This window comes from Sceloporus undulatus, chromosome 2, assembly GCF_019175285.1.
Source record: "Sceloporus undulatus isolate JIND9_A2432 ecotype Alabama chromosome 2, SceUnd_v1.1, whole genome shotgun sequence".
Lineage (NCBI taxonomy): Eukaryota > Metazoa > Chordata > Lepidosauria > Squamata > Phrynosomatidae > Sceloporus > Sceloporus undulatus.
In genome coordinates this window covers 72,294,438-72,309,210 of record NC_056523.1, presented here as the reverse complement: position 1 = coordinate 72,309,210, position 14,773 = coordinate 72,294,438, and the positions used below count along the sequence as shown (strand labels likewise).

At 41.2% G+C, this 14,773-nt stretch overlaps 1 protein-coding gene across 1 annotated transcript in view; it reads left to right on the top strand.

Moving 5' to 3' along the window:
* LOC121920351 (semaphorin-3G-like) overlaps positions 1-14,187 on the top strand; it is a 95,520-nt gene extending 81,333 nt beyond the window's left edge. The window contains exons 8-11 of the mRNA XM_042447483.1: positions 4,243-4,357; positions 5,495-5,564; positions 11,118-11,262; positions 13,876-14,187. Of these exons, the coding sequence (XP_042303417.1) occupies positions 4,243-4,357; positions 5,495-5,564; positions 11,118-11,262; positions 13,876-14,187 (642 nt within the window). The remainder of the gene's footprint in view (positions 1-4,242; positions 4,358-5,494; positions 5,565-11,117; positions 11,263-13,875) is intronic.
* The last annotated feature ends 586 nt before the right edge of the window (positions 14,188-14,773 follow it).

Here is a 14,773-nt window from a genome sequence, read left to right as displayed (position 1 = left end):
TGGCAGAGCCTGAATGAGCTTTATCTCATAGAGTCTGCTTGCCAAAGGGGAAGGTTTACGTTAACAAGAGAACAACAACTAACAAGACCAGCACCTTGGCTCTCCAGTCATATTATTTAGGAAGAAAGAGATGCACAGATAAGGCTATCCCTATACTTTATGGCAATTTTCAAAGAGATGAAGGAAAGAGTCTTGTGACACCTTTAAGAATAACCAGTTTATTTGTAAACTGCCAGTTGTAAAGTATTGTTAAAGGAAAAGGAGACACGCAAATATAGATAAGTAATATCTGGTGGGGGACATACCGGCTGTGGGAGACATACAAGTATAGGTAAGTAGTAAGAAGGCTCTGCCAGACTGCAGTACCCATGTTCAGTTAACTGTTGTAGTAAAGAAAAACCTACAACTTAAACGATTCCTTTTGCCTGCTAAGTCAATAGATGATTTGAAGGCAACACACAGATTGACTTGAAGGCAACACACCAGATAGATAAGCAGTCTTTATCAATAGATATGATATTGGTAATAGTCCCACTAGAGTGGTTTGAATTCATTTTAGAATTCTGGGGTCTAAGTCCCACCAAATGAACTCACAGTTACTGAACAAGAATAGAAAGTTCTGGGAAGCAAAAGAGGCATGTGATACCTAAGATCCATTTAGTTCCTACCTCTTGAAAAGTAGAAGTCTCTGAGATTTTTGAGAAAAAGCATTTGTCAGCTGGAAATTATTGTGGAGGCGCCTGCCTGCAATAACTCAGTTTCTTTGGAACAAGCACCAAGCAGCACGCACCAGGCTAAGGATGGAGAGAAGGAGGAGGAGTGATGGCAACTTTCCATACAAGCAACAGTTCTGCTGGCTGTGAATTCCTTGCTCTCCCCCTAATCCTAGAAATAAACACTAAGACACAGAAATAAAGCAGTTACTTATTGGATTAATCAATCCCTGCATGGAGAGAGATTCTGTGTTTGAGAGGAAGGAATGGGGCTGCAATTTCAACTTCCAGAGCTGTCCAGTTGCCAAATGAGTCAAAGGAAATGCTCTGCTCATTGTAGCCAAGAAAGGCTATTCTCTATCTTCTTCAGTTTCTTTGGCAGGCAGAAAATAACACAACAATAAACAGGTTAAGCTCCTGCATCCACCCATCACATCTTTAGGAGTGTGAACACACAATAAACTCCTGCCTGGGTGATTCCAAAGTCAATTAGCAGCTGGGTTTAGCTTGCAATTCATGGCCTTAGTTGGAGGGAAACAAATATTTTATCAGATATATTTCTTGCATTTTTAGAATTAACACTATTGCTGGAACCTGGTGGCCTGTGATTGTGGAAATGCAGGCTGTGCCATTTTTGGTTCTTCTATGGAATGAGACAGTAGATATCATTTAGACTTGAATGAGCTTTGTGTCACCAAAGCATTGTTCAAGGGTGGAAGAAAAAGAGAGACTTGTGCCTAGGAATACCCCACTGGATCATTTTGGCTCCCCCCAACTGTTTTCTAGCAAGAGATTCTCTCAGGACATTTTTTGAGCTTGTCAGTTGTGGGTGATCCTGCCTGTCCTCTCAGACCTTCAGGGACAACTTGGTCCTTTGGTCCTATCAGTTAGAAGTAGAGGTGGTTTGGGACAGAGTGGAATGCTTTCTCCATTGTTGTGCCCTTAGAGATGCAATTGGCCCTTCCCCTTTTGACCTTGACAGAAACCTTTTTATTCCAGCAGATTTGATATGCTCTTAAATCTTTGAATCATAGAGTTGGATGGGTTGAACCATCTGATGCAATAATTCTGCATCTTTGGAAAAGCACCTCTGCTCAGAATAACCAATCAGGAGCTAGACTGTCCTTACCTGATGGCTGTCCAGCATTGGTTTGAAGATCTTCTGCAAGAGAGAGCAAGCCCATACACGTTTAATAATTCATTTTTGTTGTCTGACTGTTAAGGTGAAGTTATGCTACTGTTAAACTGAAATATACATGATTGCAGTTTAAGCCCATTTCATTCAGTCCTGCCCTTTGGAGCAGCAGAATAAGTATGTGGTCTGTTCTCTGTGTTCTCTTTCAGAAGTTTGAACAGTGCTATCGTGTTTTTCTCCCCTCCTCTCCCCAGTTTCTCATTCTCCAGGCTTCTCTAGGCTATAAATACTATGGTCCAATCTCCAAAAGGCTTATTCTCCATTCTCTTGACTATCTTACAGTATTTGTTTTCCTTTTAACCCACTCAGGCCTGAAACTACAACAATTTCTTTTTCTTAGCTACCTTTAGTCCCAGTTCAGGAGAGAACAAGCAGGATATAAAACAACTAACAAAACACAGCACTCCAATCCAGATCTTTTGCTTGATAATATGCTGCTGCTAACTTGGTGCATTATTAGTTTGAGCCTGTTATTTTTAAGTCATTATAAGCTTGTCCTTAAAATTATATCACTGTTATCCACCTTGATTGTTACTAGTGTGAGATGGAAGGAATTTAACTATTTTAGCCAGTCAATAAGTTAAGTAAGGTCCTGTGGGGACAGATCTGGTCTAGGTATCAGGTGATGTGTGGCTGTGTATAGGAAAGAGAATGTAATTGTTTTCAGAAATCACAATGAAATTAATTTGGCCACCCTTCTGTTTACAGCTCCAAACAGCATCAACATAGCCTAGGGTGGAGCTCTGGCAATATACAGTATCTGGAAGGTCAGGTTCTTGTGGACTCTTGGGGACAGAACTTCAGAACAAATGGAATCAGAGAGCAAATCCTGATATCCTCCACCCCCTGGTGTTTAACTGAGCTTCGTTGTTTTTTTACATTCTGCTTTGTTGTCAGCAGCTGTGAATTTCTCTTGAAAATTTGGCAGGAGAAAATGTTAAACTAAAATAAGGGATAAATCAAAATAAGATACTGTTATTTGCTATGACCAAAATATGGGAATTGGAATATCCACAGATAACTGTGAAATAAAGGAACAACAAAAAGGGATTAAAGAGCAGCATCCTTTCCAACATAAGGCTCCTTGCGGTGACAGTATGAAAACAAAAGGGCTGCCTCTGGGTTGGTGTCTGAAATTGTAGGATGGGGGTGAGCGCATAAAAGCAGGAACAACCCAAACCCCAGCAGTCTCTCTTGGAGAGATTAAGCTTCAGCAACCAAGTTTGGAATTTTCCATTTGATTTTGTGCTTGTGTAGTACACAAAATAAATGATTCCACACAGTTTTTGAGGTGGGGAGGGGAGATATAAAACATATGTCTTTGGAGAATTTTAAAACTATTCCAACTTCTGGACATAATTGTTGCAGAGGCAAAACCTGAAAATTAAAGTGTAAAAAGCCCACCCACATTTGTAAAATCCCACAAAGGAAGGAAAACCAGATGAGAATTCTTATCCTACAAGATAGGGATGAGGGATTGTGTGGCCCTCAGGATGTTGTGGAACTCTTCAACTCCCATCATCTCAAACTAGTAAGGAAGAATAGCAATTAGCGCAATTATTAGTCCCAACTAGGACAGTCCCATTGAATCAATGGGAACTTGGCGATTCAAGACTTATGTAAGTTACATGGACTTAATAGGGCTACCCTGGTTCAGACATTTGGATTTAAGGCATTGATTGCCTTAAGCACAATGAATTTGAGCAGTTGCTTGTAAAGATATCGGCTTTGGAGGCCATCCCTCCTTGATTGTTAAATTATTTAAACAGAAGAAAAAATTAGAAACTGCTAGAATAGAAGACAGTATCTATGCTTTTCTTATTTCTCAGTTTTTGTGTGTTTGGCTTTGATTCCTGAAGCCCAGTTTAAGCATATTCAGATGCCGTATTTAGTTATTTTAATAGCATACGCCAAAGCCTAGAGGGCTGTAGTAGCCACTTTCAGGCAGTTCCAGAGCTCTGCAAGGCTACAGCCTACATCTGGGTGAAAGGAAATGATGTCATGCCATACCTGGTTGCTTTTTTGGATAGCCAGTTTTTTTTAAGAGTAGGCTCTAGCTGTTTTAGCAAGGAGAATCATGTTAAAACAGCACATGTCAACATTTTAAAGATTTTTCAAGGGGGGGGGGGGGTTGTGATAAATGATGGTGTTTGGGCTGAATGGAGGGGACAATTTTGGGAGCTTGGGGTGGTCAATGGGGGTGTCCTCTGGCTCTCCAAGGGGCTACATGAGATCTTTCAACCTCACTTTCCCCACTTTTAGTTTATAAGGAGGCCTCTTACTGGGAACATTAGCTGCCTCTCCTTCTGAGCAACATTTGTTTTTCTCTTTCAGAATGATGCTGGGGGACAACGGGTGCTAGTCAACAAGTGGAGCACCTTCAACAAGGCCCGGTTGGTGTGCTCTGTCCCAGGACCAGATGGCATTGACACGTACTTCGATGAACTGGGTAAGGGGAACGTTTTTCCTCACTTTTGTACAGGATAAGCTCTCCAGTATGTCAGTTAAAAGTCAAGGCCTGATTATTGGGGCCTACTTTAATGCAGTGTGAGAAAGGGGACTCAATGAGTGACTTGGAAGCATTTGATTCTACAACAATACTGAAACGGTGCTGATTAGTACCTTCTCAGAGTTCAGTGTGGACCCCATGTAAGAGTAGGTGATGGGGAAAAGGCAGCCCAGCCCACATGAAGCCCCTGCCTCGCTTTTGCAGACACTCATTTATCCCTCAAGCCTCACATAGTGCTCACCAAAAGGTCCCAAAATTCTTCTCAGTGAACCAGCTTGTCTTTTACATTCCCTCTGTCCCTCCTCCAAATCATCTAAATATAAAAAAAAATCAAATGAAAATTATGGCAGTACAAACCAATATTTTTGGTCACTTTTGGATCTCATTTTCACCCAATATTTAGTCAAAGTGCACTTTTATGGTCCTCTGCAGAAAATAAAATTGACTCTTCCCCCCATTGCAGTTGTCCACCCATGTTATATACAGTGCGCCCGCGTCACACACGGGCACACTATACATTGCTTCTTGCTTACACGGAAGCTGCACGACAATATAGACAATGGTACATATGGCACATGTGCCGCACTGCCGCCACGTGCACGCACCCCATTGTTTCCCATAGGGCACGAGTATACGTGGATTTTTCCTTATGCAGTGGGGTCTGGAATGGATCCCCTGCGTAAGGAGAGGGCCCACTGTAATAGAAAACCCTAACTGATGGCCTGATGTATTGGCTGTTGAACTGCAAAAATAGAAATTTGGGAGCAGTGAGTGCTAAGGTGAAACACATAAACGCTTTATATGTCATTCAGTTCCTCTTAGTATAAAGTGTGGGTTCCACTGCAACAATGAAATGGTCCCCCTGCCCCATCTTATTAGTGTTCTATGTGGTAAAAGAACCTTTGGGTTCAACAACTTGTATGCCCTCAGACAAAAGTAGTGTTTCCAGAAATCCATTTTGTAGGCAGAAAATGAAGGAACACAACTTAATAGGATTTTATGTCCTTCAAATGTGTATGTTAACAGACCAGTGGTCAGAATCCATTAAATAATGTGAACCAAACTTTTCTTAAACAGAGGATGTCTTTCTTCTAAGAACTAAAGATGGGAAAAGCCCTGAGGTCTATGCACTGTTTAGCACCATCAGGTGAGATTTTTGCTTGTGGGTGTTTGGTTTAGTCCTTTGCGGTTTTATTTTTAAGGCTGATTTAAACAAACAAACACACACACACACACACATTTCTAGTTGCTGGTTACAGGATTGGGGTCTGCAATGACCTTGTGGGGTGGGAGGATGGAGAGACTGGGTACAGAGAAAAATGTGACAGTCTTCCTTTCTTCTCTGGTTGTTTCTTACCTAATAAACAAGGGGGACCTGATGCCATCGTAATTCTTCATGTTCTCCCCTCCTTGGCCATAGACCAGGAATAGAGAACCTCAATTTGACCTTCTGAGCTTCCATGGATGGCCACACCCCTTCCTCATGATACCATCATTCAGTGGATTCTCAGCTTTTGTACAGGTTTCCTTTGATTCTAAAAGGCTAAAATACCACTTCTAAAGCTTCATTACTGAAAGGCAGTAAGACATTTAAACTAAAATATGCTGATATTTTTAGTTACCGTATATATTCAACTATAAGTTGACTTCATGTATTAGTCAAGGGCAAGTTTTGGGCCAACACTGTGGATTTTGATATGACCCATGGATAAGTTGAGGGTACTCTCTGTGCCTTGTCTCAGTAGCTGTTTAAAGATCTCTGGCTACAAGGGAAAAGGAACGTGCATGGAGACTTGGGTCCAAAACACACTGGAGAAATGTCTGACTCTGCTTTAACTGCATAGCCCCTTCCTATGGGATCTTGGCTTTGTTGTTTCTTGTGGCACCAGAGCTTTCCGACAGAGAAGACAAAAGGTCTCACAGGAGACCAAACAAACTTGAGAAAACACAGAGATTTTTTTAGTTGAAGGTACCAGATGATTAGTGATAGAAGACAAGTCAAGAAGAAATATCTTAAATCAGATAGTAGTGATCTTAGTGATGAAGTAGTTGGCGAAGTCAGTAGGGGAAAATAATGAAGAGACGGGGGAGAGAAAGGTTTTAACAAGAAGTTGAAGCAGGAGAACAAACGCTGCAGGCCCTCTCATTGGCCCAGATCAATGATTTATAGTAATTCTATTTTGCCATAGACAGGGCACATGAGAAAGATAAAAGGATGAATTTATAATGAATAAAATTGGCCCACTCCCGGGACTTTTTCCAAAGACATTTGGCTGCTCAAAAGCAGGACTGGAGGAACCTAACAATGGGAGTAAGCCAGGGCTGAGGCCTATTCGTATAGGAAGACCCGCGCACAGAAACAGGGGCAAAGCTGTCAAGAGTTGAAGAAAGAGTAGAGTTAAATAAAGACAACTCTGCTTTTCCTCAGTGAGGAAAAAAGAGAATCCTAAGAATTAGTCTGCCAGTTGGTCTGACATCAGTACCAAGAAAGATTCTAGAGTGGATCATTAAACAGAGAGTTTGTAAACATTTAGAAGGGAATGGTATAATCACAAAAATATCAACATGATTTCCTGAAAAACAAGTCATGCCAGACTAAACTGATCTCTTTTTTTGATAAAATTCCCAACTTGGTAGATGAAGGGAATGCTGTAAATATAGCATATCTTGATTTCAGTAAAGCCTTTGACAATGTCCCCTATGACATTCTTGCAAACAAGCTAGTAAAATGTGGGTTAGACAATGCAACTTTAAATGGATTTCTAATTAGTTGACCAGCCAAACCCAAACGGTGCTCACCAATGGCTCTTTTTCATCCTGGAGAGAAGTGACCAGTTGGGCGCCACAAGGTTCAGTCCTGGGCCCAGTGCTATTCAATATCTTTATCAATGGTGTGGACAAGAGAATAGAGGGCATGGTTATCAAATCTGCAGATGACAACAAATTAGGAGTAATAGCTAATACCCCAGAGGGCGATCAAAATTCAAAATGACCATAATAGATTAGAAAGCTGGGCCAAAGCTAACAAAATGAATTTCAGGACAGAGAAATGTAAGATATTGCACTTAGGCAGAAAAAGAATGAAATGCATAGATATGGGATGGGGGACACCTGACTTAAGGAGACTATGTGTGAAAGGGATCTAGGAGTCCTAGTAGACTACAAATTTGAACATGAGTCAACAGTGTGATGCGGCAGCTAAAAGGCCAATGCAATTCTAGGTTGCATCAATAGAAGTATAGTGTCTATATCAAGGGAAGTAATAGTGCCACTCTATTCTGCTTTGGTCAGGCCTCAATTAGAATATTGTATCTAGTTCTGGGCCCCACAATTCAAAAAGGATGTTGCGAAGCTGGCGTGTGTCCAGAGGACAACCAAAATGCCCTGCGAGAAGAGACTTAGAGAGCTGGGCATGCTTAACCTAGAGAAAGACAGTTAAGAGGTGAGATGAAAGCCTTGTTTAAGGGATGTCATATTGAGAGATGAAGCAAGCTTGTTTTCTGATGCTCCAGAAAATAGGACGTGGAACAGTGGATGCAAGCTACAGGAAAAGTGATTCCACCTCAACATTAGGAGGAACTTCCTGACAGTAAGGGCTGTTTGATAGTGGAACACACTCACTTGGAGTGTGGTGGAGTCTCTTTCCTTTGAGGTCTTTAAACAGAGGCTGCATGGGCATCTGTCCGAGATGCTTTGAGTTCCTGCATGGCAGGCGGTTGGACTGGATAGTCCTTGTGGTCTCTTGGGGGCAAACTCATCAAATTTACAGATGACACCAAATTAGGAGGAATAGCTAATACCTCAGAGGATAGGATCAAAATTCAAAACGACCTGAATAGACTAGAAAGCTGGGCCAAAGCTAACAAAATGAAATTCAACACAGAGAAATGTAAGGTACTGCACTTAGGGCGGAGAAATGAAATGCACAGATATAGGATGGGGGAGACCTGGCTGAACGAAACTATGTGTGAAAGGGATCTAGGAGTCCAAGTAGACCACAAGTAGAACATGAGTCAGTAGTGTGATGCGGCAGCTAAAAAGGCCAATGCAATTTTAGGCTGCATCAATAAAAGTATAGTCTCTTGATCAAGAGAAGTAATAGTGCCACTATATTCTGCTTTGGTCAGGCCCCACCTGGAATATTGTGTCCAGTTCTGGGCACCACAATTCAAAAAGGACATTGAGGAACTGGAGCGTGTTCAAAGGAGGGCGACTAAAATGGTGAAGGGTCTGGAAACCATGTCCTATGAGGAACGTCTTAGGGAGCTGGGGATGTTTATCCTGGAGAAGAGAAGGTTAAGAGGTGATATGATAGCCCTGTTTAAATATTTGAAGGGATGTCATATTGAGGAGGGAGCACCCTTGTTTTCTGCTGCTCCAGAGAACAGGACCTGGAGCAATGGATGCAAGCTACAGGAAAAGGGATTCCACCTCAACATTAAGAGGAACTTCCTGACAGTAAGGGATGTTCACCAGTGGAACACACTCCCTCGGAGTGTAGTGGGGTCTCCTTCTTTGGAGGTCTTTAAGCAGAGACTGGATGGCCATCTGTCAGGGATGCTTTGATTGAGAGTTCCTGCATGGCAGGGGGGTTGGACTGGATGGCCCTTGTGGTCTCTTCCAACTCGACGATTTTATGATTCTATGGCCCATTACAAACAGGCATAAAGTACGGACTGGGTCCGTATTAGGATTGGAAAGGGGCATCACTTCTGGACGCCCCTAACCCTAATACAGACCGAGTCCGTACAAAATGGTGGCGCCTGTTCCACACGGGGGGCGCCATCTTTACGTAGCGCATATGATGCTGAGAGTGCACCATTGGCACCTCGCGGCGTCATATCCACGCCACAAAGAGACTCGCCATTTTGGCGCTTCTTATTTGCAGCGTGGAGGAGCCTCGCGGTTTGGACGCTGGTGCTCCTCCACACTGCAAATGAAGGCGCCGCCCCTTCTGGGCGGACTGTAACGCACCTATGATTCTATTCCAACTCTGTGATTTTAAGATTCTATCCTTTTGTTTTACCAAGAAGTGCTTGCTCTTGTCTGTGTAAGCTACCTTCACATAGTAAGGCATAAGGTAAGATAATATGACATCTCTACCTATCCTGTTACTTTCACATGAAGTTACATGATTACTTTCACATTGTAAGCAAAATATTGTTGTTGTTAACTTCCCTTAAGTCAACCTCGACTCATGGCAAACCTCTGAATGAGACTTCTCCAAGACCCCCTATCCTACACACCCCTGCTTGGGCCCTGCAAACTCAGACCCATTACCTCCCTAATTGTGTCTATGTATTTGGTGTGTAGTCTTCCTCTCTTTGTACTACCCTCTACCTATCCTAGCATTATTGTTTTTTCTAATGAGTTGTACCTTCTCATGATGAGGCTAATGTATGACAACCTCAATTTGATTATCTTGGCTTCCAAGGAGATTTCAAGGCTGATCTGTTCAAGGGCCCATTTGTTTGCTTAGGCGGTCCACAGTATCCTCAACCCTGGTGGCACAATGGTTAAATGCCTGCACTGCAGCCACTCTCTCACAGACCATAAGGTTGCGAGTTCAATACTAGCAAAAGGGCTCAAGCTCGACTCAGGCTTGCATCCTTCCGAGGTCGCTAAAATGAGTACCCAGATTTTTGGGGCAATGAGCGTACACTTTGTAAACCGCTTAGGGAGTGCTTAAGTGCACTGATAAGCGGTATAGAAATGTACTTGCTATCGCTATTGCTATTCCTCAACACTCTTCTCCAGTACCATATTTCAAATTAACTGATTTTCTTCTTTTCAGCTTTTTTCACTGTCCAGCTCTCACATCCATGCATGGTGATGGGGAAATGCATTGATTCTAACTTCATTGTGCTCAGTTGTATATCTTTACTCTTTAGGATCTTTTCCTGTTCTTTCATAGTTGCCCTCCCAATTCCAAGTCTTCTAATTTCTTGACTGCAGCCACCGTTCTGATCAATGCTTGATCCTATGTACAGGTACTATTTTGATCTCCTCATTGTGTAGGTTGAATTTTTGTATTCCTTGCATAGTCATTATTTTTGTTATCTTTATGATCAGAATTAAGACTGCCCTTGCACTTTCATCTTTGTTCTTCCTTAGCAATTGTTCCAAATCTGCTAGTAATATAGTGTCATCATCATAGCTAAGATGGTTGATGTTCCTACCAGTATCTTCACTCCTTCTCCTTCTGAGTCTAAACCTGCCTTTCTTGTGATATTTTCTCCATACTAGTTGAACAAATAAAGTGATAGAATGCAGCCTTGTCTGATCCCTTTGCCAGTCTCCATATTCTGTTCTAACAGTTGCCTCTTGTCCTGAGTACAGCTTACTCATCAGGACTATCAGATGTAGTTGCACTCCCATGGCCTTAAGAGCCATCCATAGCTTTTCATGATCTATATAGTCAAATGCTTTGCTATATTCTATAAAGCATATTATTATTAATATAATTTAATACTATTAAGCATATTTTATAGTTATAAACCATATTACAATATTGAAATAGTTCTCGGGGTGGCATATGGGTAAAAATATTGAAGGTTTGCAGTTGGAAACATCATTCTGAAATTTAATTTGTTTACCTACAATTTGAATATGTGCTCTAATAATTATTAAAACAATATTTTTGGTCAGGTGAGTGTTTCTCCAAAGAGGTTCTTATTATGCCTAACCTTTCTCATTTCAGCAATGTCTTCCAAGGCTTTGCCATCTGTGTATATCGTATGGCAGACATCTGGGAAGTTTTTAATGGACCATTTGCTCATAAAGATGGTCCAGATCATCAGTGGTCAGCTTATGAAGGCAAAGTGCCTTACCCAAGACCAGGAGTTGTAAGTATATTTCTAAAAATATTTGCAAAGGGAAGATGCATTATGGGTAGTTACAATTCACTACAGACATTGATGATGAATGCACAGCAAACTTCTTTCATAATCTGGCCTATTGCTATCTCCACCTTTTTAACGTTGAAATTCCTAGTCAAAGGCTCTTCTGATTTTGAAGATTTATCATGCCCATCCTTCAACCTCTAGCTGTGTGTCTTGCCCTATCCAAAAACAAAAAAGCCCACCCAACATGTTACAATGGGACCTAAATGCAGCTGAACTTAACAGCATTATTAGCAAACATGTCATGGTGTTTTAAAAATTAAATACTAGGAGTTAATGTGGAGGAGAAGTTTAAGGTTAAGTCTTTGTGCCCAAACTGCGCTTTTTCCTAATGTTGATCACCTCACAAGAAGTGGAGAAAGTTTTACTTACAGTATGCTGATGGCTGGGGAGAGAGTGATTAAATATCCCCCACCCCACTTCCCGATATTCTGTTATTTCTCACTTCACTCTTGGAATTCATTTTTGGAAAGTACAAGGTGATTCCTAATCACTTTATTAACTACACATATAGGGGGCTTAAAGATGGGTTTAATGAAGTATGTGTTCTTGCACTATAGTTCCTTGGGTTTTGCCAGTTGTTGCCACCATTCATTCCATTTTTTCAGGGGGCTGTTGGTAGCAGTTTATTGAATCTGCACTAGCGCTCATCGAAAGGTTTTTTTTTTTTTCAATTTGGGCATACAATTGGGGCATGATTTGCTGAGGTGCTTCAGTGGTTTGAATTTTCTCTTCTTTGATTTTTTATTTCCCCCCCTTAAGTGTTATATTACAAAAAAAGACTTACGAATGCTCATGCTACATTCTCTTCTCTTACTTTTTTTTCTTAAACATGCTTTTAAGATGCAAAGGGATCTTGTAGCACCTTTGATACTAACTGCAAGAGAGACTCTTTTAGTTAGTCTCAAAGGTGCTACAAGATCCCTTTGCATCTTAAATGCATGTTTAAGAAAGGAAGGAAGGGGACATTTTGTTCAACTATATCTTAGAATCAAAGAGAAACCCACTCAAGCATAGAAATAAATATATATCTGGTACTAGGGAATTACCAGAAAATAGTCCAGGACAACCAAAACATTGTTTTTGCCCTGTTTGGAGGAACTCATAGTTATCTATACAAATAAGGTTGCCTTAAACTTGGAAATATTACTTGTTTTCATTAAAATTCCCACAATCCCTAGTCCTGCTGGCTATGTTGATAGAAGTTCTGGGAGTTATAGTCCAAAAAGGTAGGTTTTTCAAACTGTGATCTAAACACTCTTAGACATGGGTAGAACCAGAATGACTTGGTTTTAAAACAGGAAAGAAGCCCAGCCTATCTTAAAATGCAATGCCAACAATAGGTTAAGATGTTATTTGACATTAGTATGGCATACATCCATATGCCTCCTCAAACCACTCTTTAATACTGATGAGCTACTTGGTAGTTTGTGACTAGCACAAGGTGAACTGAAAATTCAATACAAAATGAACTTAGCTGACTTTCAATATCCTGCAGAGAGAAAACATCCCAAACATTTTCAGGGATTAAGCAGAGCACTGTTGTATGTGTTTATAAATTAGCATATGCAAACCAGTTATTTCTCTTGGTTGAGCATTGTCAAGGCTCATGCCAAGATGAAAAGCTGGAAGCGATTAACATTTTCAAAGACACAACATTCTGGTCAGGAAACAGACACTCCTGATGTCTAGTTGTAAATATTTGCATTATTGCAAATAACCAAAATGCTCCCTTCTTCAACCTCAAAACATCTCAAATGATTAAAGCATAATTCAAGATAGACTATATACTTCAGAGCAAGTTCCAAGAGGAGCAAATGGCTTGTATGTCAGTGAGGGAGCACATACTTTCAATGGTCCCAGGTGGTAACTTTGGGTAGAGCTGTGAAAGAGTCCTGCCTGAAACCAGCAGAATCCATGCCAAATTGTGTAGGACAGGGGTGGGCAAAGTATTGTCCTCCAGATGTTGTTCTAGGCATTTCTCCCCTTTACCTTAGCTGCCTAGGACTAGTAGGAGTTATAATGCAATAACACTTTGAGGGTGGCATAACCTCCACTCTCTGTTGTAGAGGATACTGTGCTAGATGGACCAGTTGTCTGGCTTGGCAGCAGGGAACTTCTTTATCATAAAAAAGTAGCGTATTACTCTGTTAATAGTGATTTCAGAAGCTTGTATGAACATTATCCAATCAGAATAATTAATTATTATGAGATTTAGTGTAATGTATATATTTAGGTTAGATAACAAAAGTAAACTACAAGTGCACACACCTCACAGGTTCTCTGTTGAGACTTCTGCTGTTTGACTAATTTATACAATATTCTCAGGAGTTCCTGAACTGTAGTGGTTGAAGATGACTCTTATTTAAACAGATGTTTAGCCTGATCCACCAAAGCAGTCACTATGTTCTCTAAAGTTGTGCTCCAAATCATTTTTGTAAGGTAGTGCATATTGGATGCTTTCATGTTGACAAATGACATTGCTGACAAATAGATAGACAGCATACACAGAGGCACCACTGTTGCTGAAAGGGTATCATTTCTCATCACTGCCAGTGTCCCAGCAAAACCACCAATCAGCCAAGCCGGCAATACTCCTCCACCAAAGACTACCCTGATGAGGTTCTACATTTTGCACGTGCCCATCCACTGATGAGCAAATCTGTGTATCCACTCCATCGCCAACCTGTGCTGGTGAAAACCAACCTGCAACACCACCTGCGACAGATTGTAGTGGACCGTGTGGAAGCTGAGGATGGGCAGTATGATGTGATGTTCATTGGCACAGGTCAGTGTGGATCGCATGGAGCGTTAAGCCTTAGCCATACCTGGAGAGCTACATCTTCTGGGTCGAAACACTCTCCTTAATTATAGGTTGTTGTTATGGAAAGAAACATTGTGTTTAGAATGCCTATGTCCCCAAGACTGAGGCATGATATGGAGGAAAAGAAGGTTCTGGATTGAGTACGGTCATAAATTAGAAATATTGCTCTCAGAACTAATGTTGCCGAATCTCAAGGTCAGGCCCTGGACTCTCTTTTCTCAGGATGGGAGAACGGTCTTGGAAAGTGTCTGTGTTTGTATTTTCTTTATTTACTATACATGATGTTTTTGATTTGAATGATATACTCGGAGTAACTGCAGTTGATGTGTAAAGTCTTATGCTTATCAGGGGCTGCTCATTGTACCAACAAATTTGTAATATCACCACATCCCAGTCCTTCATTCTCAGGTTTTTGCTCTGATATCTCAGGGCCTGGGCTAATTCATACTTGACAATCCTGCCCAGAACCCCCTAGTCAATCCAAACAAGTATTCCCCTGCCCCAGCCTGAGTACTAGTGATGCCTTTGGTCAAGTTAATATTTCATAGGTAGGGTGAAACCCTGATGGCATCGGCAAGGTCATATCTTCTTTCACAGAGCTTCTCCTAAAGCTTTTCAGTAGTGATCTCT